Source organism: Marmota monax, unplaced genomic scaffold (assembly GCF_021218885.2).
Source record: "Marmota monax isolate L192 unplaced genomic scaffold, Marmota_monax_Labrador192_F-V1.1 WCK01_AAM20220418_F8-fsc00207, whole genome shotgun sequence".
NCBI classification, from domain to species: domain Eukaryota; kingdom Metazoa; phylum Chordata; class Mammalia; order Rodentia; family Sciuridae; genus Marmota; species Marmota monax.
In genome coordinates this window covers 2,268,082-2,288,622 of record NW_026692713.1, presented here as the reverse complement: position 1 = coordinate 2,288,622, position 20,541 = coordinate 2,268,082, and the positions used below count along the sequence as shown (strand labels likewise).

Here is a 20,541-nt window from a genome sequence, read left to right as displayed (position 1 = left end):
AGGTCCTATAGATACCAAAAGTGAATAAGAGAATACTTTGAACAATTCTGCACATAAAAATCTGATAATTAAGATTAACTTTAAACTTCTACCATGCACTAAATATAAAACAGATAATTCATGTATGTGTGTGTGTGTGTGTATGTGATGCTGGGGATTGAACCTAGGGCTCTATGCATATTGGCAAGCACTCTACCACTGAGATACCCTTCTGGACCTCTATAGCTATCAAGGAATTGAATTTGTCAGTTTAAACCTCTCCAAAAATGTATCTCCAGGCCCAAATGATTTTCACCAAAAAAACTCTACCAAACATTTAAAGAAAAATTAACACCATATCTGCACACTCTTTTCTAGAAAATATTACAGGAGGGAAAACTTCCAATTGATTTTATGAACTTGCTATTACCCTAATGCCAAAACGAAACTAACATAGTACAAAAACAAAGCAACTATAGACCAATGTCCCTCATAACCATAGGTGCAAAAGTACTGAATAATACATTAGCAAATAGAACTAAGCAAATATAAAAATAATTATACACCATGTTCAAGTGGTGTTTGACTCAGGGATGCAAGGCTGTTTTAATACTTTAAAAAAATCGATGTAGTTCATCATATTAACAGATTAAAAATGAAAAATCACATGAATATTAACTGTCATAGAAAAAACATTTAGCAAAATTCAACATCCATTTATGATAAAATCTCTTAAGAAACAAAGAATAGAAGGGAACTTCCTCAATTTCATAAAGAGCATCTGCAAAAAAAAAAAAAAAAAATCTATGGCTAACATCATATTCAAAGGAAAAAGAAGGTATCCTTCCCCTAAAGATCAGGAATAAGACCAAAATATCTACTCTCACCACTGGTACCCAACATAGTACTAGAAGTTCTGGCCAGTGCAATAAGGCACACACACACACACAAAGGTGGGGTGGGGGTGGGGGGAAAGACTTACATATTAGAAAGGAAAAAATAAAATTGCCACTATTTTCATGTAACACAATTTGTTACATAGAAATTCCTAAAGAAGCTACAAAAGCAAACAAACAACAACAACAACAACAACAGAAACCCACCTAGAATTAATAAAAGAATTCAGCAAGGTCACAAGATACAAGATCAACATATAAAAATCAATTATATTTCTATCATTGACAAACACAGAGACATTAAATTAAAAAATACAGTGCCAATTCTTATCATTCAAAAGAAATTAAGTTTTTTTAGTGTAAATCTTGAAAAACAACATATGGAACTTGTATACCAAAACAAAACACAGAAGATATAAGTAAATGGAGAAATACACCATGCTCGCACTTCGAAAGAGTCAACATAGTCAAGATTTTAGTTCTCCTCAAATTGACATACAAGTTTAGCAGTTTCCATCAAAATTTCAGTAGGATTTTTTTGTAGATACAGATGATGTTGTTCTAAAATCTACGTGAAAAAGTGAAGAAGCTAGAATAGCTAAACCAATTTTGAAAAAGAATAAAGTTAGAGGAATCAGTATATCTAATTTCAAGACTAATTATATTAAACTATTTTATCAAGCATGAGTGATACCGGCAGAGGGATAAACACATATCTCAGTGGAAGAGAACAGAGAATCCAAATATAGACCCACAAAAACATGCCCCATTGATATTGATTAAGGTACAAAGATCATTCAATGGAGGAAGGATGGCATTTCAATAAATGGCACTGGACCAACTGGACATTCATGGGCAAAGAAAAGAAAAACCTTGACATAAAACCAATACCTTATATAAAGAATAAATTTAAATGGATTGTTGGCTTAAACATACAATATAATACTATATAACTTTCAGAAAAATATGAAAGAAAAGCTTTGGCTTTTGGTGAAGAATTCTTTTGGCAAAGAACCTTAGATAAAACCAAAAACATGATCTATAAAAAGAAAAAAATGATAAATTGGACCATAACAAAATAAAAAATTTTTACTTATTGAAACACTGTTAAGAAAATGGAAAGATGGACTGGGAATGTATCTTAGTAGTAGAGCACTTGCCTAGCATATGTGAGTCCCTTGGTTCCATCCCCAGCACTGAAAATAAAAGAAAAAGATGGAAAGACAAGCTATAGAAAAGGATAAAATATTTGCAAAATACATATTCAATAAAGGACTGGTACCTAGAATATATAAATAACTCTTAGAACTAAAAATAAAAAAATTCCAAACAACCCAATTAAAAAATGGGCAAAAGAATATGAAAAGACATTCAATGTTATTAGTCATTAGGGAAATAGAAATTAAAACCACAATAAGATATTACATCACTTCTCAGAATGGCTAAACAAAAATAGTGACCACACTAAATACTGGCAAGGATGCAGAAAAACTGGATTGCACCCACATTGCTGATGGGAACACAAAATGGTACAGTCACTCTGGAAAACATTTATCAGTTTCTTAAAAAACTGAACATGTAACTATCATGTGACCTACCAATTTCATTCCTAGGTATTCTTCCTGGAGTGAAAACTTATGTTCCCATAAAACCCTGCACATAAATGTCCACAGTTGCTTTATTTGTAAATAAACATAGCCTCAAACTGAAAACAACCCAGGCATCTTTGGATGGGTAAGTGGTGGAGGAAACTGGTATGTCATACCATAGAATACTACTCAGCAATAAGAAGAATGAACTATTGACAAATGTAACAACTTGAATGAATCTCCAAAGAATTATGTTGAATAAAGAAAATCAGTCCCAATAATCATACATAACGTGTAGTTAAAATGTTCTTTTTTTTTTTTTTCAGTACAGCCATTCTCTCTGTTCTGCCTATAGGTCAGGCTGCTGTCTCCATGCCACAGAGCATTCACCACTGAGCATCCTCGGCCTCTATTTTATTTTATTTCTGATACAAGGTCTGATTCAGTTGCCCAGGCTGGCCTTGAACTTCCATCCTCCAGCTTTAGCTTCCTGAGATGTTAGGATTGCAGGCATGCATCACCATACTATGTTTTCGTAATATTCTTCAAACAATAAAATTATAAAAGTGAAGAACAGATCTGGTTGCCAGGAACTAAAGACGGGTTGAGTGGGAGAAAAGTAGGTGTGGCTTAAAAGGGCAACTTGGGGCATCCTTATGGTGACGAAAACGCTATAAATCTTGACTCTGTCTATGTCAATATCCTGGTTGTGATATTGTCCCGTAGTTTTGCAAGACATTATTATTTGGAGAAATTGGGAACACGAACAATCTCTATTATTTCTTACAATTGCATGCCTATTGACAGTTGTCCCAAAATAAATTTAACTTAATTAAAAAAAAAGAACTCAAGAATCAAGATGTTCTTTCTTCTTTTCTTTTGCTTCTAACTACCCTTCCCATAAATACAGAGGATATGAAGATCTTTCACTCTTCCAGAACTTGGGAGAAGGGTGGTAGGTGATAATAAAAAAAAAGCACTTCTCAGATGTCTTGTGCCCCAGGTATTATTGCACTGCACCAAAAAAAAAATGGGAGAAAAAGGCCACAGTGATGGTGACCAGGGAAAAATTAAAGAAAACAGGTATCTGGTATGTGGGCATACAGAGCATGTGATATGTGAAGAGTAGGGGAAGCAAAATTCACCCTAGAGATAATGAGGTTGATTAAGGCTAGGACTGCATGCAAGGATCAATGACCCTCTACACCCAAGGCCCAGGGTCACTGTCTTTGACCACATAGGTATTGCCCATTCAACAGGTTCCAATTTTCAAGTTTGCCAGATTTTTTTCAGAGAGGTTGAGGGCATTGGGCAAAGTATCCCCAGAGTATCTCCCTAAATCTATTAAGAACTCTCATTTAGTGAACATTCTTGGTGTGCCAGGCACCAGGCCATCTGCTTAGCAGCCATTCCCTCTGTTCTGTCTATAGGTCAGGCTGCTGTCTCCATGTCACAGGCCAGGAAGCCTGGGCTGCGGGAGACAGCAACAGGGGCAGGTCAGGACAAGCCCTTTTGCCCTGGACCACTCACCCCTCCCTGTCTGAATGCTCTTATCCATGAAGACCTCAGTGCTTCTACTGTGGGTGTGAGGAGGAAGCATGGCCCCAGACCCCCCACCCCCAGAGAAAGAAAATCACATTGCCTAGAGAGTGCAGCAGGTATTTCTAGGCCAATTAAATCAGAGAGGCTGTTATTGCTAATGTGTAATTGGTTTTAAAATCAGCAGACTTGCCTAGCTCTGGATGACAATATTTAAACAGCAAAATGCCCCCATCCTGAGTAGTTCTTGTAAACTATGACCATGGCCTTCTGCAGCTGCAGCTGCCTTCTGTCAGTTCCCTCCTTGAAAGCAGTGGTTCAGCTCTAATTGGCTGCTGGGGATAAATATTTACGGCACTGTGTAAACGAAGAGCATCTGCCTGTGAGGTCTGTTCACAGGATCTCCACGCAGCATCCAGGAAAACCAGCGGGCTCGGGGGGCCTCTCCAAGCTGGCCATCCTTTTCCTACAAATTGACAAGTGCTGCAGTCTTCCAGACTCAAGGCCGAATGTCTAATTAAATTTCCAGACCAGGATAACGGTGTTAACTCCTCCTGGGTTCAAGAAGGCCACAGCTTCATGGCTCAGTGAGGAGGGAGGTCCTAAGAGGATGTGCAGGCCCCCCTGAGGCCCCTAGCTCATCTTCAGAATCCCATCACCGCCTGATGGGCGTGCAGACTTCAGGTGGGGAGGTGGATGTCCTGGCCCTACCATCAACTCTAAAGGTGGGGAACTGCTCGCCCCGTGGGAGATGTAGCTGTCTATGCTATTCAGAGGGAGGAAATCTCAACCTCCCAGAAGACTTGTGACAATACTGAACAGAAAACACTGGGAACAGAATCACGCACAAAGGAAGGGCTTGAAGCGCAGCCGCTGCTAGTATCTGAGTAAGTGGGTCCCAACCTGGGCTGTACATGAAGTCATCAGGGTTCTTTAAAAATAGATTCCTTGGCCCCACTTTTGTCCCACTGGAAAATCACTGAGCCCAGGAATCTATCTTGTTTTTAATGGAATGCTCTAGATGATTTTGATGTCATCAGCCAACCCCAGTCTGCAGCTAGGGCTGAGTCATGCTGACCTCAGCCCACCTGGGCTAGGCCTCAAGTTCCACTTCCTCCTGGGCTAGGACAGGCCAGAAATGTGGCCTCCACAGCCCTTCAGGACTCTGTCTGAAGTGCCCTTTGGTATTAGCCTGGTACCCTGGGCATATGACCCTGTAGGAGGGCACTTGTCATGGTTTGTGGATGCTGGAGCTGCTGACCGTAGTAACCACAACATGCATACTTCTGTGCGGTGTTAGTGAGCTCTTCATGAGAAGCTCTGAGCAAGGGCTGTGTGGGGTGAGGTGGGGAAAGGTGCAAGTATCCTGGCTCTCCTGCATGCGCTGTGTCACCCTTTGGGTCCCTCAACCTCTGTGAGCTTCACATACTCAATGTCAGGGCAGAATGTCTGATGGGATAACCTGGGGACTCATGGTGGGGGGCCTGTCCTGGTTGGAGGTGGGGCTGAGGAGCAGAGACTGTGTCTCAAAGGAGAAAGGATTGATGCAATGAAGACTGTGGGCGGACAAGCCCCTGCCCTGTCTGGTCTCGGTTGACCGGATGAGAACTCAGGGACACTCTTTGTCTGAGCATAGTCACCATGATTCAGCCCTCTGTCAGGATGAGAAGAACCTGGTTGATGGGCCCTCCTGCTGGACAGCACCTGCCTGATCCCTGTGCCCAGATCTCAGGGAATGAGGAGGGGACCTCAGGGCTTCAACTGAAAGAGCTGGGATGTGTGATGCTCTGAAATGTTTTTACTCATCCCAGGGCATTAATGCAGATGCTGTTGTGGGCCTCAAAGACCCTGGGGCCTCACAACCATTTCCAGACTGGGAGAACACAACTTCCCAGAGGTTAAGGATTGGGGAACATTGTTGGCAATGATGATCTCCAATCCCTGGGTACTGGCACTCCCATCCCCCAGCTCCACATACCCAGCCTCCTCTCTTGTCCTCCTTTCTGAGCCTTCGTGCCTCTGGCCTTGTGACGGACCGGTTCCCAGCATGGCTGACCTCCTCTGTGAGTATTCTGTTCACCTTCTGCTTTAACCGAGTGTGAAGGGACCCAACCCGGCAGTCCTCTCACTGGACCCTGCTGTTTTCCTTCACACTCATGTACCTCAGGGCCAAGCCAGGTATATGGCTCCCTTATCCTTGTTCTCACTTCTAAACAATTCCTCCTGCTGCACCCACTTTCCCTTTGGAGCTGGACCTCTTAGATTCTTACCACCATTGGCATCAATTTCTCTGTTGCTGTGTTGTGCTCAACACAAAGATTTGGACTCCCGGTTCTCCTTCATCTTCCCTATAGTCAATGGAATCCTCATTCTTGCTCACTTCAACAGTCATGAAGATGACCCAGCCCACATCCTCTTCTCTCAATTCATTTTTCCACCCACCTTGGACGGTGCCAACTCCAGCACCCACTACCAGGAGCACTTCTGGGAACTTCTCACTACCAGAAACCCAGTGCCTCTGAAGTCTAGCACGCACTAATGTATCCTGACTTCCTGGTTCACGTACTGTCAGCTACTGAATAACCAAACCTCACCAGGACCTCCCAAACCCATTGGCCTCTTACCTACTCTCACCATCCATGGGATACTGTCCTTCACTTGTCTCTTGTTATAGGCTGATGGTGTCCTCCCCAAATACATATGCTAACCTCTAGCACCATTCAATCAGAACATGTATTTGGAGATTGGGGGGGGGCTTTAAACAGCTAATTAAGTTAAATGGTGTCACTAGGGTGGGCCCTAATCCAACACAACTGGTGTTAGGCCCCAGGGAGACAAGAACACAGGCTCACACAGACGGAAGACCACGTGAAGACAGAGGGAGAAGCTGCCATCCATCGACAAGCCAAGGAGACAGGCCTCAGGAGAAACCAACCCAGCTGATGCTTGGATTCTGATTTCCTGCCTCCAGAACTGTGAGACAAGAAATTTCTGTTGTTTACTACTGAGTCTGTGGAACTTTGTTGTGGCAGCCTGAGCTGACTAGCACAATCCCAACTCAGCTCAGATTCCAACATTACAACCATTCTCTTGCTGTACTTCTCTCCCTCAGTTGTATTCACCAACTCTGGCTGAACCAGAGTAACCCATCTACTTCTTGCTGAACCCAAGAAGCTGAGCAAGGTATGTGTGTATGTTGGGATGGGGTCCTATAGCAACTCTAATTAATGTGCTAAAATTTATGACCCCAAACCCTCCTATATGGCCCAACACAGCTCATAAATCTCAATCAAATTTCCTGAGCAAGTTTACTTTCCTTTCTACATTTCAAGAGGCTCTATCGTGTTTTTTTTTTTTTAATGGCTTGAGAATCCCACCCCACATCTCAGCTCCTTCTGTGACTCTGCAGATCTGGGACCAGGCGGTACCAGTTGAGAGCCTCCTCACACTCTACTTCCATCACAGGTATAGTCCTGCAGGTCATGGGTTCAAATTTTCTGTTTCCCCTGTAAAACAAATGTCTCTCCAGCTCCTTTTGGTCCTTCATTGGTCTCCTCATCCACCTCCTTTTACTGGATTCCTTCCTTGTATTTGTCTACGTACAACCATGAATTTGCCTTTCCTTTTAGAAACACTTCCCTTGACTGTCATCTTCTTCCAGAAATTCCCTTATTTTTCTGCTTCTTTTAATACCAACTCTCTGATCAGAGTCACCCGCGCTTGCTGGTTCTACTCACTGCTCCATCAACAATCTTTTTCTGCCAATGAACCATTCCCATCCACATTCAACCAGTCTTTCTTCCTACTACTCCAGCCTGATCCTTGTCAGGTTCACTGACAATGTCAAGGCTGCCAAGCTTAATATCTCCCCTCTTCCTTGAGCTCTCTACAGAATCTATATGGCTGGCCAGTCTCAGCTTCCCTCTTGAATCTGTGACTCATCTCCTGTTTTTACGGGCTGCTGTTTCTCACTCCCTTTGCATCTTTCTCTATTTGACCCCCTGTCCCTGTTCTCCTGTTTCTAGATGATCTCATCCAGGTCGGGGACTTTAAATATCATTTAGGTGCTGATGGCTCTTGAATTTATATCTCTGTGCTGACCTCTCCCTTGAGCTCCAGACACATAGATCTAACTTGACATCTCCATTTAGATGACTCAAAGCATCTCAAATCCAACATGCTCTGACAGGATCTTTATGCCCATTCCCCACCTTGTTCCCCATCTCAGGAAATGGTGCCATCATCCACTTAGTGTATATTAAGACATACAAACAAACAAACAAACACAGGAATCTCTCTCACTGCCCTTTTCCTTCCCAGTGTATCTGATCTGAGACACACAGACCTACGCACATCTTTCCATCTTCACTCTCAACCCTCATCCACACTATTATCCTCTTTCATTTTGAAATGGAAACTGTTTCCTAAATGGTCTCCCTGCCCCTTTGTGGGCAGGGGCTGCTCCCAGAAGGAGGGCTCTGGGGAGGATTGGTTTCCTGCCTTGCCCATGACACAGTTGATGGTGCTAATTCAATTAATCCGTTTGCCCAAGAGGCGGTGCCTGTGTTCCCTCCTTTCTGTTCAACTTGCTTCAGAAGCAGCACTTCCATTCACAAAGCCAGATCAAGTGCCATTAACAAATTAATTCTGATTAGCGCAGCCCAAGCACTCAGACCTCAAGGCAATCCTGGTCAGTCGTCTGGGGCCTGGCCTGCTAATAAAGTGGAAACCGTGCTGGAAGCAGAGGCGATTATTTTGATGCCTGTCTACGTCCCTGGAGGGGAGAAGAGTGGGATGTGATTTCACTACAGTCTCTAGAGGGAATTAACTCACTTTCAAATGATAAGTTATTAATTCCCCAATGTGGTGGTCAGCTCTGTGAGAACAGAGTCAGCGCAGCACACCTCCCTGTAGCCCCTGAAGCTTCTATTTAGGAATAAGTATTCATCAGGTGCCCAATAACTGGGAGAGAAAAATAATTGGTAAGTGAGAAATAAATCTAGGGCCTGGTATCATTAGTAACACTACATTCTTTTATTTAACAAATGCAACTGGGCTGCTACTCTGATTGGCACAGCAGATTCAGAACCAGTTGGTTCTATTTAGACAGTGCCCTGTCCTCTTGGACCACACAGACTGTGGGAGGAAGGCAGAGAATTGGCATTAGCCAAACAAATGCAAAGCTGCCCTCAGAGATCTGGCTAGCAATGCAATCAAGACAGGAAAAGTGGTGTAGGTGCCAGAGTGCTGATGTGAGGGAAGGATGCTCTGGGAGAGCCTGAGGCCCTGACCTAGGCTGGCTCTGCAAGAAGCCAGGAGCCAGCTCTGGAGAAAGAACCTTCTAGAGAGGGACCATAAAAATGTAAATGCCTGTTTTTTAGAGAGCTAGGTGCATCCATCCAGCATAGCCATCTTTGCCAGCCAGCTGTTCTCCTTGTGGTCCCCAGGGCAGGAGACACATGTCCTGCTGAAAGGCTGACTTTGTCCACACTCATTCCATCTGCGTGGATGTCATCCCTCCATCCTTCCTGCCCCTCTCACTCATGGCACAGGGCTTTGCTCCATACCTACCTTGTCCAACAAAGCCTTTCAATATTCTAACTGTAAGGACTCCTTGCCCTCTCTCAAGTCCTGGAGCACTTGCTTGGCACCTGCTGTCTCCGTTTCTCTGCAATTGGGCCTCCTCTCCTATGCTCTCTCTTGCCCTGTTCCTATCACTGGGTGGCTCAAGGGTAAGGGGCTTCATCCCCTCTATCTCTCATACTCCCAGGCTAGTCACAGATTCCTCAGTTGTTGACACACAGGGAGTCTGAATAGATTGCTTGGTCCAATGCAATCCCTAACTGAATGAAGACTCCTAGAAGTCTTGCTTCTAGAATGCCTAATGTGGACAAGAAAGGAAGGCACTCCATATAATTAAGGCTGCTTTGGTTGGAAAGTAGTTTCCAAAAGGACGATTAAAATTTTTTTGAGACTCCAATAATATTAGCTTTCTAATAATAATATTTGGATTCCAATAATATTAGCTTTCTTATGGGAATGCTTGGAAGCTCTTATAAGAATCATTCCAGCCAGAGGGATAATGATTGGCTTGAAAAAGACCCAGGGCTAAGAAATCAGGTGAAGAAAGAGGCCAATTACCCTCCCGGAGCCCAATCTGACCATCTCCCTAAGTTCAGAACTCACCATAGCCAAGCCCATCAGTAAAACACAACCTTCTTCCCATTCAAAACCTCCCCTCTCCCAGTATTCCCAGAAGCCCCACAATTCCAGTACTCCTTAGTGTCACCCAAAAAGCTAGAATATCATCCAACAAAACACGAAGGTACAACAGGGTCTTCAGCTTCAAGACACCTTGCCATCCCATCTTGAGTTGAAAGGCGTCCTGAGCACCCAGTGCTATGGCTAATGGGGATGAGGCCATGGTGCCCAACCCTGGAAGAGGGAAAGCCAGTGGGCATGAGGATGAGATGAACGTGGAGATGTGCTGGGCACTGCTGCTAACCTTTCACGAGGACCGTCCTGGCCTCAGCCCACTCGCTCCTCCCGTCTGACGTCAGCAGGCCGATTGGAGGTAAGCGTTCATCCTCGTTGGAAGCCATTTTGACTATCTTTTTCAACTGAGTGAACAGATCCCCCTCACTGAGACGGCGGAAATTAATGACAACATCCAAGACAAAGAACTGTGGGGGAAACAGGTCAAACATGTCACTCATGGCAGCTGGCCCAACGTGCCAGGCCTTCACTGAGACTTCACTGGTGAGCTAAGGTTCGGGACTACTCAGGCCCAAGGTTCCCAAGGTATTTGGTAATACTGAACTGTCCCAGTTTGGGGAATGACCCAATATTATTGACTGTGTTGGACTTCGATGGTGTCTCCTGCCACCACCGAAGAAAGCCAGATTAAATTTAGCCAAAACAAAACTGGCTTTTGTGGTTTCTAGTTCATGTAAAACCATTATGTCTTGGAAGAATGGTTCAACCCCACTATGGGAGGGCAGTGTCTATCAAGACTAACATATACATACCTATGACTCAGCAATTGCTTTTATAAGTACATATTGTTTAGCCTACGACTTGGAGAAACATGTGTATCAGGGAGAATGTGTGCATATCAGCCTTTTTGCATTGGCAAGACAGTAGAAAGAGCATCATTTTTCTCCAGGAAGGGAATGGATAAGTAAAATACAGTGTTCTTATATAGTGCAGAATTAACTAGAATGAACTAGTTAGAGTTATGGGTATAGATCTCAAACACACTGGTGAGTGAAGAAAAATAAGCAAGCCAGCAGATAATATGCAGAGGAAGATTAAAGTAGAAAACCAATACACAAAACACTCTCTGCAACCAAGTGCACATGCCAGTATGTCTGCATGTACTCTGTATGGTGCTGTCATTCTGTCACTTTGAAGGTCAGAGCCTTCATAAAGGGCTTCATAAAGGGCCAATTCCCAGGTTGAGACATCATTTTCAGCTGATTGACATGCGCATCTAGCCCCTTCCCTGAGCAGTGTCTACATGGCCTGGTCTAGAGCAAGGGTCCGAGAGATTGTTTCTGGAAGGGGTGAATACTGTGCCATATGGGGGCTAGGAAATCCTGGGTTTGACTTGTGAGTGAAGATGGAAAATGGCTTTTGTTTTATGGCTGGCTGACCAGGTGCCAGGTGGGCTTCATAGCCTCTTGCTGGCCTTCAAACCTGGGAACAGAGGTCTCAACCATCTCAGATGGCAGACTTTCACTGGGCTCCCCTCTTATTAAAAATGTGAGATGAGCCCAAGAAGGAAACACTGTGGAACAAATACAGGGGGCTGAAGATCCATGGTATGGTTGTCAAACTAAGGTTTACCATTTAAAAAGCAAAAACAAGAAAATAATCCCCCAGCTCCTTTTTTTTTCAGGTGAAATACTTTTGTGAATCCTCAATATATAAAATATATTTTATATATATATATATATATATATATATATATATATATATATATATATATATACACTAAGAAGGGGTCAGGAACTCATCTTGGCCTGTTTCCCAGAGCTCCATGGAGCCCTTACTAGCTCTTCCGTGGAACGCTGTCTGAAGACCTGAGCTGCAGGGCATAGAACATTGGCCAGACCTATGGGGTCCTTTCTTCTCTTGGACACACCACTTTCCTGAATCTCACTTTCTTATCTGTCAAAAAAAGATTCAAAGATCCCTTCTGGAGGTTCATTTTGAGGACTAAATGGAAAGAATGAGCGTTAAGAGCTAGACCCATGATTTAGCATAGGGTGTCCCATCCGACAGTCCTTTACAGAGTTCACCTCTCTGGGGGGTAGTCTCCAGGGAGGCCACAGCCTGGGTAACTACATGGAAATAAACAGATATGCAGGTGGCAGCACCAAGGCCATGCTGGGTTTCACTCATGATCCTCATTCTTTCTGTCACTCAGGAGCTTGGCATGAGAGCCCAGGGAGGGCATTCCCTATCTGATGACTCTCCTTGCTAACTGGTGAACAGAAATAGGATTGACTGGAAGTAGGAGAGCCCACTTTGCAGAACTGTTCCCCAGTTCACTGTGTGACTCAGGGAAGTGGGCTGAGCACCTTGGAGAAGCAAGAATGGATGAGCACACTTGGCCACTGTGTACCTTAGTCCCTCCCCCAAGTTGGAGAGGCTGCAGAGGTGACAAGGGGTCATTTACCTGGTTGCAACAGGCCACAATGACATGTTCAGGCTCAGGCATGATGCTGCTTTTTTGGGCCACCAGTGTGTCCTGGGTGTGACCAGGGAGCCGGTAGGAAGAGAAGAGCCCATAGTACTGCTTCATACAGAGGGGCTGCCCTGAAAGCTGGCCCCTGGCACTGTCCGTGGGGATGGAGTGGCTGGAAGAGGAGAGCAAGAGAGAATCAGGCAGCCATGAAAGAATGGACAAGGGGGAGAGAGGAAATTTGAATCAGTTCTATTGTTCCTCTGTGAATGTGTGTGGTGTTGGGGATTAGACCCAGGGCATTGTGTATGCTAGGCAAGCACTCTACCACTGCTACACCGCCAGACCTCTATTGCAACTTGATTAGGAAAGATGGGGTACCAAGCCCAGAAGTGAATTTTTATGTCAATTTCAAAACTCACTTCTCTACTTTTTTTTTTGGGGGGGGGGGCGGTGGGCAGTACTGGGGATTGAACTCAGGGGTTCTCAACTACTGGGGCACATCCCCAGCCCTATTTTGTATTTTATTGAGACATTATCTCACTGAGTTGCTTAGTGCCTCGCTTTTGCTGAGGCTGGCTTTGAACTTGGGATCCTCCTGCCTCAGCCTCCGGAGCCACTGGGACGACAGGTGTGCACCACTGAATCCAGCACTTCTCCACTTTTTAAAATAGTAGAGTGACCCATTTCTGTGGCCCAGAGAGACCCTCAGAGTTTTCTCAAATCTCCCCTAACCCACCCCATCTCATGCATTGCTTATGTGCCCTCTGTGCCTTTGCTTATGCTGATCATTGATTAACACAGTTTTGTTCTTACCCCTGTATTCTGCAGTTCTATTTAGAAAACTCTCTCCTCTTCTCCAAAAGCCTCCTGCTTATCACCTCTTCTAGAAGCCTTTTTTGATTTCCAAGCATAAAGTTTTCTTCTATGGTCTCTGCATGACTGTGTCTATCATTCCTCCCACCCACCTGCCACCCATGTATCCATCCATCCATCCATCCATCCATCCATCCATCCATCCTTTCATGCTTTCAGACAACAAATAGTTGCTATGCCAGGCACCATTCTAGGGTCTGGAATACAGCAGCAAATAATCCTACTATGATGGGGTATGAGTCCTAGGATATGTTGGTGAGGGGACAGATCACATATAGCAAATTGGTAAACAGGATAACATCAGGTAGTAAGAACAAATGACTGGCAAGAGCAGGAGGATGTAGCCAGTTGGAGTGGGGAGGCAGTCTCACTGAGGCCCCATTTCACTGAGCTGCTACCATGTAGGCAGGCAAGGTGGAGTGTCCCACCACCCTGGCACCAAAGGTGCAACATTTGTAGCGACATTATGGAAATTTAAAATCTCGAATTCCATGATAAAACACATTTTGTCCTTGGTGACATTTTTCTAGTAATTTATTGTGGTTGTGTTTTATAAATTTTTTTTTAAAAAAGTCCTCCTTAGAAATAGTTTTGAGAAGCAACTGTGGAATGCTGAAGGCAGAAAGGAAACCAGTAGGGTTGAAGTTGAGGGAAGAGAAGAAAGGTAGGAAAGGCCAGGTCCTGTGGTTGGTTTTTTTTTTTTTTTTTTTTGGTGCTGGGAGTGGAACCCAAAGCCTCACCCATGCTAAGCATATTCTATACCACTGAGCCACACCCCAGCACTGTTTTGCTTCTGTAATGAGCTGAGTGGGAAAAAGGAGACCCGGGAAGAACAAGGAAGAGAGCTATAGCTGAGATGGAAAAGTGGGCTGTGGGCTGTGAGGGGAGGGAGAGGGAGAAGAGCAGCTGGGGCAGCTCTGAGGGAAAGTGACCACACCAGAACACAGTGAATAGATGTGGGGTGAGGAAGAAAGAGGGACTTCATAGTTCCTAGACTTACCAACTGGGGATGTGCTGGTGCACTTACTGAGACAGCGAGACAATGCGAGAAGCAAGGTGGGTGGAGGAGGGGCATCAGAGTTCATAGAGGCTCTTCTGTAATGACTGGGAGATGCCTGGGGGGATGCCTGGGGTTCAGCGGAAGAACAGAGCTGGACAGCTGTATTTTGTGTCTATGTTTCTGTCTTGCCCAGTATCTGAGAATCTTTTGAGGACAGGGATGAGGCTTTATTTCTCATCAGTATGTTGCAAAGTGAATTAGTTAATTAATTAAGGGTCCAAAACAGGCACTCAGGCAAATGTTCCAACCTTATGGCATTCACAAACATTGTGCAGATAGGCATGGATGTGGTGTGTGTGTGTGTGTGTGTGTGTGAGAGAGAGAGAGAGAGAGAGAGAGAGAGAGAGAGAGAGAGAGAGAGAGAGAGTTTGCACACACTCAGACACATACACCCCTAAGAGTTCATGTTCAGGACTGTCCATGATAAATGTCTTCAAAGTCCCTAGGCCTAGTGGGCAGGGTCAGTGCCCTTTCTCCACTATGTGGCTGGGTTGCTGTAAGTGATGAGGTGCTCTGAAGACAGAGATGGGGCTGTGAGCTAGAGGACTGAGTTCTGGGAGGAGACAGTATTGCCAGTGAGGAGGGAGATGGCCGAAGAAACACCTGAGGGGATAGAAGTTCTGGAGATCCAGTTTGGGAAGGTACAGTGACCACCACATTAGAGAAGAGTGTCACAGTGAGCATGGTTGGGTGCACACTGGGGAGGCTGCTGTGTGCCTAGCTTAAGGCTGAGAGATTTTAGGCCTCAGAGGACAGTCATGGTAGCCCACTGGAGAGGCTACTGTTAATATTTCCATTTGACAGGCAGGGGACAACAGCTAGAAGCTGTCAGACTCTGAGGTCCACACTTGCCCTTTGTGGCAATCTGAATTCAGATTCAGGTTGATGACCCCAGGGCCTGACCTCTGAGCCTTTCTACCCTTTGTTTTCTGAGAGTCCTGCCTCCTCCTCTCTAGAAGGTATGTGGGTCTGATGAGCCTCAAGGCTGGGTAAAGCCTGAGTTGGATCCAGTTGAACAAAGAATACAGGTTGGTCTTTGTTCCCTCCTTACCCTGTCACCTTCTGGCTGTGTGAACACAGGCAAATTACTTAATCTCGCTGAGCTTTGGTTTTCTTAATTGTGCAAAGGACACTACTTTGGGCTCCTCTCTCTTTCTAGCACCTGATTCCCTTATATACTATGCCTCTGCAGACCTGGGTCTTCAAGACATCCTCACTCTCCCTGCTGTTCCTAGGAGCCTTGGGGCTTGGCCAGGAGAGGCACTTTCCTTCTAAAATCACAGATAACCTACTGTGCTTGTACAACTCTTTCCATCTGTGGGAGCATCCCCATGTCCACTGAGTTTGGTGGGATTGAAGAAAGAAGCTCAGAGCAGGGAGACCACTCCCACCGTGTAGCACAGCTAAGTCTAACAACTCTTCTTTCTCCACCCTCCACATGTTATGTAGACTCCTGACAAATTCACACTGTGTGAACATCTAAGTTTTGGAGGGAGGGAGGCATTTTAAACAGACCAAGGAAAGATGGTGCTTATTCTGGGAAGAAGAATGTTCAGTGGTCAGGTCAGCTGGTTAAAGGTCCTCCTGATGCCGAGGAGTGGACAGGAAAACACTGGCTCTGTGACTAGGGTCAGGAATCCAGATCAGGAAAAAGACAAGATCCCTGCCCTCTGGAGCTCTCTGTCTAGCGTGGCAGGGGGATCGATGCATGAACAGGCCGTGTCAGAGCAGAACACTACCCATCCGGGACTGGGCCCAGTCCTACCTGTCCAGCAGAGTCTTGTAGCTGAGCACACCCGAGATGAGGCTGGCTGCAAACCTGCAGAGAGAAGAGAGGCTGAGTTTGCCTGCTTCTCTCCCTCCCTCCCCTCTGCCTCCTTTCCTCCTCCTTTTTCTCTTCCCTTCCTTCTTCCTCCTCCCTACCTTTGTCTCTGCTCTTCCTGCCCGCTCCTTCTGTTCCAAACTCAACCATCAACCCACCATATGCCAAGTCTGTGTGTACACTAATCAGATGTGGCTCCTGCTGTCCCTCCCCCAATGTTGTCAGCCCATCACAAGCCTTGCATTAAAAATGGTCCCTGGGGATGAAGCAGTTCTTGGGGAATGGAGAGGAGAGGAAACTGGAATCTCCTTGAGGATGAGAAGGAGAAGGAGGAAGAGGGGGCCAGGAGAGGCTCCAGAGTCAGCAGGAAAGGGCTAAATGGTGAGGGGTGGAGTTCTCCCTGGGAAAGGCCACTACGGGGGTTGGGACCCTCAGAGTTCTGGAAAATTCAGTCTACTGGGAGAAGACCATAATTTCATTCTTTTAGTGGCTAATGAAAAGGAAAGTGAGTAGTGAGTTGGGGGAGGGATGCCCCAAAGAACTGTGCCAGGGGACCACGTCATCTTAATTGTCCATGGATGATGAGGCAGAGCTTAATTGCATAGGGGGGAAAGTGCCCCCTCAGATGCAATTTGGAGAAGTGGTTTCAGAAATTCATCCATCCACACTCTTGCTTCTGCCCCAGTGAAGTTCTGGCTGCAGGGGAAGAGAAGGTTACCCCCATCACTACAGTCAGTGGAGCTGGCCTTATGGAGAGGATAAGGGTTGTGGTGAGGGACTTCCCAGCATGGCTGAGCCCTGCCCAGAGACTTAGGGGCCCTGTCTTTTCTCCTCAGGCCACTTTGGCCTGCCTTCTCTCTGCATTGTCCCCATTCAGGTCTTGAGAGCAGAAACTGAGACTCTAGCAGGGGGGTCCTTCTACCCCCACCCCCTACCCTCACCAGTCATCGTCATCAGTGGGCCCAGAGGCCCTTCCAGCGGCTCAGTGAGCTCTGAAATTGCAGCAGATGGCAGAGACTCTGGCAGCAGCGGCTGGCAGGGAGCTATGTTTCCACCCCTCTGGAGTCTCAGTTTGGAACCTGGGCTCTGGAGCAGCAGGAGCTTCACCCTCAGGCAGTCTGGGGCAGTGTGTCCCAGCCAGGAGTACTGGTGAGTGGCAGAACACATGCCTCCTCCCAGGGACTCAGCCAGGTCAAGACTGCTGTGGGGATCCTCAGGGCCCATGACCTCCATTTAGAAGACTGTGTGTTTATTACCTGAGTGCAGCTATGCCTAAACTCCTTTCAACCCAATGTTTTGGATAGCCACTGTCTTGAGGCATTTGGCTCCAGAAAGCTGTGACCCCATACCTTGGGCAGGTACCCAAGCTGCAAATTCAGGAGCACAGTAGCCTCACCTTAGCTGGTCGTTGGTGTCTTGAAAGTGCTGCCGAGCAAAGATCACAGCTGGGCTGGAGTTGACGGGCAGAGCCAGGCGGTTATTGAGATACATGTCATTGAGCCAGAACTCAGACACCTGCCAGGAAGCACAGGGAAGAGGAGCCATTCTGGATGTTTGGTGATATCCCTCTGTTGGCCACACAGACCCCTCCCAAAACAGGGCCCCTTGCCAATAGAGATTACCAATTCTATTCTGGTGGTCCCAGGAGAAAACTGGGGCACCTCATTGGATTATTCACTTCATTCATAACTGAGCCCCAGTTACGTTCTGGGGCCCAGGTGCTCCCCAGTCCACCAGGCCCACCCTTCATCTTTGTCCCATTTGGGATGGTTAGTAATACACCTCTGTGCCCTGCCTGTGGGTCTCATTTCTGCTTTTCACTCTGCGCTGCTTCTCTGACTTCATTTCTATCTCCATTTCCCCAAGACTTGTCCCCATCTTTGTATCTTGTCTCAATCCCCCGTCTCTATTCCTATCTTTCCCTTATTCCTATCCCCCACCTGTCGTATCCCCATCTCTCCTCTTCTTTCTCCATCCTTTTTTCTCATCTTGCCTGCCTCTCACTCTTGCCTTTTGCGGTCCCCCAACCCATGTTACCTATCTGTTCCTGTCTACCCCCATCCCTGTCTCTCCCTGTGTCTCTGCATCGGCTTCCTGCCCCTTCCTCATGGGACCCTTGTCAGCCTGTCCCAGCAATACTTACCCAATTGGCTGTCTTCTCCTGTCGTTCCAAGAGTTTCTGTTGCAGGGTCTCACCAAGGCCACCAGGGGCCCCAAATCTCTGCACGATGGCCTGGCTGTTTCTGAACTGCTCCTCAGGGACCAGGTGTTGCATGCACTGCAGGTAGGTGGCCAGCGTCTGCTGCAATGGGGGCACTGGCAATTTGGGCAGCTCCTGGAAGAGGGGGTTCACAGGCACTCAGTGTGCATGTCCTTTTTTGTAGCCCATGACTGTCCCTGAGATGATCCATAGCATGTGTCTCATTCTGTCCTCTTTGTTCCCTATTCTGGGACCTGTCTGTTTCTAGGATCTGGCTCAACAGAATTATAAATTAAGGATACTTGTTTCCTTTCCTGTCTTTCACTATGCTTGGGTCCCAGAAGGTCACAAAACACAGAGGAAAATACCTTGATGTTGGTATCAGCGAGACCTTGACCCTCTGGCTGATAGTGGTATGACCTTGGGCAAGTTCTTTTCCCTCCGTCAGTATCCGTTTCTTTCCATATAAAATGATCCTCTTATAGGATGAAAGGGATAATGCATATGAAAGTACTTATAAAACATAAAGGGTAGGTCTAAGGTGAAAATTACTGACATTGTCGGATGGGAAGGGTGCTACTCTTGTAGAGATTTGGATGGGTCAAATATTGCTTTGGGTGGGAGACATGGTTCAGTGCTGCCTAGATGACCAGAGTCATTAGTGCTGGGAATGTGCTGACAGCCACACTTCAAAATCCCCAGGTCCCCAGCAAGATGTCTCATGCCCTGAGCTCCTTGTTATATCCCTCCCAGTTATGAAACCTAGGAGGAAGATTTTGTTCCATGTGGGGATGAGGGGTGGGAAGGTACAATGGAAGCTCAACCAATACACAAATCTCTCCAAGTCTTGGCTTATCATCCATAGGACATAAATAAGAACTCTTATCTGAGAGGGTCACACAGAGAATTAAATGAGAAAAATGAGTGTCTACAAATAGGCCCATTTGGGATATTACCAACCTTATCCCTCCAAAAGAAATTCTAAGAGGAAAACTGCAATCTTGGGGTGCTCCAAAGTGTGGCTAGAGTCAGGAGAGCATCCCAACTGCTGAGAAACCCCACCACTGAGAACCCAATCATGGTCCTTACATGGGCACTGTACTTCCTATTTGCCCAGTTGCATTTCATTTAGGGGTGTCATGTCTGTCTTCAACTTTGTCACCTTGCCAGGCCACAGTTTTTCATCCCATTTGCAGAAGAAAAAACTGAGGCCCAAAGAGTGGAGAAACTAGTCCAAGGTCACAAAACAATTTGATGGCAGAGCCTGAACTGAAACCAATCTGTACCCAACATCCGGGGATTTGCTTCTTTCTCTCCAGTTGCTCTCTCTCTCTGTCTCCCTTTTCCACTCCTTCCGTCCCTGCTTAGTCTCTGACAATAGGAAAGCAGGACTATTGATAATGCCCAATTTGTAAAGTTGGCAGACAGTGGGCTGCCTTCCTTGGAGGAATTTCTCCTCTGGAGGGTGGAGAGCTTCCATGAGGCAGCCAAGGGTTCACCCCACCATAGCTGGTTGAGAGCGAAGAGGCCCCTGGAAAGCATTTCCTGCTCTGTTCCTGCTCCTGCACCCTGGGCAGAGCAGAGTGCTGATGGTTGAACACAGTTTCCTACCTGTCTGATCCTGTCTCTAGAGTTCATTGCTTCAGCAGGGTGTGGGGGTTTGGTGCCAACTATGGGCTGCTGCTGCCCTGGGGACATGTGAGAACGGGTTTGGGCAGTAGCTGGGTTGTTCAGCCCACTCCCAGAAAACCAAGTCTGGTTCCCTACCCAGCTGCTCTGGTCTTACTTCTCTTGCATTTGGTGGGGGTGGTCTCTTAGTGGTCAGTAGGTGAGCAAGCAACTACAGAAAGCTCAGCCCAGCTGGTGACCTGGCCAAGAGTGCTGGCAAGTC

The 20,541-nt window shown here is 46.1% G+C and overlaps 1 protein-coding gene across 2 annotated transcripts in view; it reads right to left on the bottom strand.

Annotated features, from left to right (window-relative positions):
• Positions 1–20,541, bottom strand: part of Chat (choline O-acetyltransferase) — a 46,630-nt gene that overhangs the window by 24,985 nt on the left and 1,104 nt on the right. Inside the window, exons 2-6 of one of the 2 annotated variants that reach the window (XM_046446762.2) lie at positions 18,594–18,782; positions 17,847–17,965; positions 16,394–16,447; positions 12,687–12,867; positions 10,509–10,686 (exon numbers count right to left, since the gene is read on the bottom strand). In XM_046446762.2, coding sequence (XP_046302718.1) covers positions 10,509–10,686; positions 12,687–12,867; positions 16,394–16,447; positions 17,847–17,965; positions 18,594–18,782 — 721 coding nt within the window. Of the gene's footprint in view, positions 1–10,508; positions 10,687–12,686; positions 12,868–16,393; positions 16,448–17,846; positions 17,966–18,593; positions 18,786–20,541 lie in introns of both variants that reach the window. The other variant, XM_046446761.2, reaches the window with a different exon arrangement.